At 46.9% G+C, this 5289-nt stretch overlaps 1 protein-coding gene across 1 annotated transcript in view; it reads right to left on the minus strand.

Annotated features, from left to right (window-relative positions):
• Positions 1-5161, minus strand: part of LOC102041084 (carnosine N-methyltransferase 2-like) — a 10175-nt gene extending 5014 nt beyond the window's left edge. Inside the window, exons 1-4 of the mRNA XM_005415735.1 lie at positions 5136-5161; positions 3060-3121; positions 1614-1752; positions 90-142 (exon numbers count right to left, since the gene is read on the minus strand). Coding sequence (XP_005415792.1) covers positions 90-142; positions 1614-1752; positions 3060-3121; positions 5136-5161 — 280 coding nt within the window. The remainder of the gene's footprint in view (positions 1-89; positions 143-1613; positions 1753-3059; positions 3122-5135) is intronic.
• Between the last annotated feature and the right edge of the window lie 128 nt (positions 5162-5289).

The following is a 5289-nucleotide window of genomic DNA, read 5'->3' on the forward strand; positions in this document are numbered from 1 at the left end:
AATGTCTGAGTAATCCTCAGTGCCCAATTTTCCAGCATCTCCTTCTGCTGCCCACAGGTCCCCCCGTGCCCCATCCCCACACTCCTCACCTGTGCCACTCCCAACTCCCAGAACGCTGAGCGTTGATTTTCCAGTGCCCAGACTGAAAGGATAAATACACATATACACATATAAATAAAATTACTTAATCACACTGTGTCGCACCACTTCATGTTTCCATTCTTACAGCCTGGAAATTTTCATGTTATACACATGAATTGGGACAGAAATTTGATCACCTCTTTTGAGCCTGGTGATAACCAGCATGGCTCAGACAGCTCATATTTCAAAGTACAGTAGGCATCACGGTGCAGAGTTTCTCATCCTTTGCCAAGGAAATTTCTTCAGGCAAAAAAAGCCTCTGGGAAGCCCAGGGCAAAGGGGCTGCCCCTGGCTGGGATGGCACTGCTGGAGAAGCAGGGACAAGATGAGCTGGGGAAAACCTCAGCAGCCTCAGGAGGAAACATTGGATATAAATGCCCAGAAAAGGCAAAACCATTAAGCTATCCAGGTGACTGGAAATCATCTCTTATTGACATTAATCCTGGATTGAAATTGGGAGGAGGGTCTGAATCTTCAATACTTTTTTACCTTAGAAAAATTGCTTATTAAAAGACTCCAGTCACATGCTTCCTAGCAGAATATTTAATAACAGCCAAGGGGTTGAGTTTCCCAAGCACTCTCTCAGGAGGTACCACAGTAATGATTCCACAGGAATGGGATGAGCAGCAAGTCCTGAAGGGTGTGAGCAGGTCCAGGGGCCTTAGCCCTAAAGAGGGTCAGGACCCTTTGACAAACCCAAAATCCGCAACATAGAAAGCCACAATTTTGTCCATGATTTAAATTCACAATTAAAATTTCTTAAGGTAATCTTTAATGATTATTATTTTGTTGTTTATTTTATATACATATCTGATCTGTAGAATAAAAATTTGCCTGCCTAAACTTTTTTTCTCAATGGAGAAAAACACAGTTCCTATAACATCCAAAAATTACCCAGATTTGAAAGGACTTTCTTGTGCTTTGGATCTAGGCTGCTCTGAAACTGTCTGCAGTTATCCAGCCTTAAGATATTACATCAACACTTTACAAAACTGATTATCATTTGGTACTTAAGCAATGCAAATCGACTTAGGATAGAAATAAGGAGGCCTTAGGGGATTGGGAAAACCATGAATTAGCCACTAGGAAAGAATTAGAGATGTGTTTCTGTTTGGATGGATGTGATGAAGTCCCAAAAGCAGGGAGAGAGCACAAGAGAGCTTTCTTTCAGAAAAAAAAAAAAAGCCCAAACAACCAAAAAACCCCAACTTTAATCCTGGGAAAAGCAGCTAATGAAAAGAGATGGACATGAGAACCAGGTCTTCAGTCTTTCCTTAACATAAGCTGAGGCAGCACAGTGTATTAATTGAAACAGCACTTACTCTGGCGTCATTAAACAGAATATCCTAAAAACCACGAGTAGGGGACTTAAAACTGAAAAGCATTTAAAGTTCATTCCTGCCCCAAAAAAAGTTTTTGCTGACTTCCAGGATTACAGATGTCTTTCCCACCTCAGGGGAAGTGCTCCTTACCCAGCCACGATGGTGGGCAGTTGGTCCTTGTTGAACTCATCCATGCACTGGTGCTCTGTTGAGTGCTCCAAGAAGGACTTAAAGGCCTCCACATACTCCTCAGCCGTGAGGCTTCTCATGGAAGGGATCATGTAGAGCTCTTGGGAAACAAACATGGATTGCATGTTAGAGGCTTTAAAGCATGTGGAGGGTCAAAGCACTTACCTCATGGGAGAAACCCAACCTAACCCAACAGGAGCCAAGGATTTGGGAAAACGGTGCAGAGGATGCACTTTCCAAACTGTTCACTCTCAGGGTTACAAAAATTATTCTTGGGCACCCTTTGACGTCAGCATGTTTGCTAAGTGACTCATCATTACAGGACAGCCTGAGGAAAGTGTCTCCAAAATGTTTAGCCAGATGTGGGGAGCTCTGTTTGCAAGGGATGGACCTGGAGGGGTTTTCTGGAAGACTAAAGAAAAGGTGAAGGGAGTCCCACGATGGATCCGACCTGTGGCCATCACTGGTGCCCATGCTGGACAGAGTGACTGAGGGGGGCAGCTCTGGGCACGCCTCCCAGGAGGGGTGATGCAACACAAACACTGCCACCTGCAGCTGAAGCAAAAATAGTCCACCCTGTGCATCTCACTTGGGACTCTGGACAGCGTAGGACTGAAATGGGCTGCCAGGGAAGGGAATTCCCTGCTGGGACCTGCAGCTCGTGGCCAGGAAGGCAACTGATGGCAGAACATTTCACTGAATGGGCTCCTGTTCAAATGTGGGTGACTGACACCAAGATCTCTCTCTCTGAGCCAAAACCCAGGGATACTCAAGGGGTTCCAAGCAATTATTGCAAAGTCTCCCTTTCCTGCTGTCCCATCCTAAAAACAGGGCAGCTGCCAGGGCACAGGCTCTGGCCAGCTGCTCAGGCTGAGGAGCAAAGGCAGGACTAAGAGAAGGTGCCCTGCTGTGCTGGGTCTGTCTCAGATCAATGTTGAAAAGGCATCATTCAATGGGGGAAAAAATCAGCTATTCCTCTTAAATGAAATGAGGATGAAGGACAGGGCTTGGCAGAATATCTTCATCCTCATTTTTGCCTTTCAAAGAGTTGCATTTTTATCACCTGCTTTTAGTCACCACTAGTAAGAGAACCATGTATGTCTCATCCAGGACACTGCAATCTCAAATTGAAAGGCTCTGCTGTTTCCAAAACCACATGTCCTTGGCAGCTGTGTTCCTGGTCCAGCCCTATTGGAGGTAAAGATATCAATGTCTATCCTCAACACTTTGAACTCTACCCTAACATAAACCTGAATTGCACTCAGTTTACCATCCTGTTTCTTTGTCTTTTTCTTTTTTTTTTAACAACCTCTAACTCCAAAAGAATGAAAACATGTTTGTAGTGATAGCAACCTGAGTGGGCATTTTACTTTAATTCCTTTTTTTCTTTTTTTTTCTCCCAAATACCTGAATTATCGTGTGGTGTTGTCAGAATCTCTGCTTCAAAGTTCATGCTGGGAAAACTATTCCTGTAAGGAAAGTATAGCACTTCAGTTATTTGAAGAACCTGTATGTTTTTTTGAAGCTGCACTGAAAATGCAGAACAAAGGGAAAATGCTCCAGGACAGACTTTCCTATGCTGATAATCCATAATTTATTTTGTTCTTTTTTACTAGAGAAAGCCAAAACTTCTTTGTAGCTGATCATAGCCATAGAATCCTAGAGTCAATAAAAGAGTTTGGGTTGGAAGGAACCTCAAAACTCATCTCATTCCAATCACCTGTCACGGGCAGGGACACCTTCCACTATCCCAGGTTTCTTGAAGCCCTGTCCAAGCTGGCCTTGGACACTTCCAGGGGTGGGGCATCCACAACTGGCCACTGCTCCAGTGTTTGTCTGAGATGTGCTGTGGAGGTTTTCATACCCCTGCAGAACCATAGCAGTTCAGTCATTGCAGCTGAAGGCATCAGACTGACATTTTCCTTTCTTCATTTTCCTTTGACAGTGTGCCTCATACATAAAACAGGGGTGAGGCAAAAAGGAAGGGATGCATTTAAATTGGAGCAAGGACCTCACTGCTGCAAAGACAGGCTTGGGACGAGGCTGTCTGTGCAAAGAGTCACCTCCTGGGTAACCACATTTCAGTATCGAGATGCACAGCAAGTCTTAGGGGTGATATCCTGGGTAATGTGTTTAGACACACCAAGGCTTTGCTGTTAGAAAATGCCTCAGGGCAAGCAGTCTGAGATAGCAGATCCCAGCCCAATAGTCTCTTCTGCCAAGGAAAAAAATCCCAAGTGAAGAAAAAAACAAGGCAGGAGGTGGAAAAGTAAAGAAAGGAGTTTGTAGCGGGGCTTTGAGATACAAATATGTTTGGACCATGCTGGCCACGTGGCAAGGAAGCGGCCACGCGCGAATACTGCACTGCTTTGGTCAATGAGGGCAAGAAAATACTGAGATATCCCAGAAGTCTCAGAGACACTGGGGCACTTCCAGAGTCTTGCAAGAGCAGCTGATTCCATCTGAGTTCAATGCCAAAGTCATGTAACTCATGTCCATGCAGTGTGTCTCTCTTTCACCACCTTGACCTCACCTCTGCCCAGGAAAGAGCTCTCAGAAGCTCATCAGGAAGAGGCCAGAACCAGCCCACCTCCATCATCTCCAGCTTGGCTGCAGGCCAGTCCCTCCAATTTCCACTCAACCCTCCAACCTCTTCCATCTCTGCCCATCAGAACCCCCAGAGGGTTATTCTGTCCCCTCAGCTGGGTGAGCCCAGCAAGGTGCTTTTCAGAGTAAGTCCCCCACTCAAATGCCGAAGGGTAGCGTGGCTTTTCCTGTGCAGGGAGGAACAGCTTTGGACATGAATTCCATTTCTGACAGGTCAAATGTTTCCAGGCATGCCAGGAGACCTGCCAGGGGACCTGAACAGACTTCAGCACAAGCATTCACCAGCACAGATGATGCCAAGACCTCTTGCACTGACACTTTTGCCATTTCTCCCGGCAGGGGTTAGATTCTGAGACTGATTAACACTTGTTGCTGGGAAGGTGAAACAGGAACAAATGGACTTCCTCTAAAATCTGGTTAAAATCCAGACCAGATCCTAAAACTTGCAAATAACATTTTGGGCTGGTCCTGCCCACCCCAGTACCCCAACATCCAGGACTGAGGCAGGGACTGCCAGGGAGCAGGATGCCCAGGGGCAGCTGGTCCTGCCACAGCTCCCAGCTAAGACTGAGTTTGCAAGGTTAAACCTCTTCCCTCCATGAGCAGAGCTGGGTGCAACATGGACAGCAGCCGCAGGGAAGTCACATTACTACTTTAGGTGATGCAGCCTCTTTAGTTGAAAAAGTTTTCTCTAGGAAGACAAACTGCAAGAATATCTTCATAACTCACAAACTTCATTATTCTTAAACTTAGCCTGTGGAGGGGCTAAGGAGGAAATCTTCCCAGGGCACATCTGCTGCTCCTCCCACCTCCCGCGCACCCATCTGTGACACAGGGCCAGCAGGTGGGGAACGCCATCCCGCTCCCTGCCAGTACCTCTTCAGCTCCGGAGCGGGCTCCATGCTGCCTGGATGCTGTGCCCTGCTCGGGGCTGCGCTGATGATCCTCGGGGGTCCGGGCACGCTGCGGTTCCGTGACCCACAGCGGGGCGGGGGCCGGGCTCAGCCAGGCCAGGCCAGCATGTCCCGCC

This window comes from Geospiza fortis, unplaced genomic scaffold (genome assembly GCF_000277835.1).
Source record: "Geospiza fortis unplaced genomic scaffold, GeoFor_1.0 scaffold112, whole genome shotgun sequence".
In the NCBI taxonomy this organism is placed as follows: Eukaryota; Metazoa; Chordata; class Aves; order Passeriformes; family Thraupidae; genus Geospiza; species Geospiza fortis.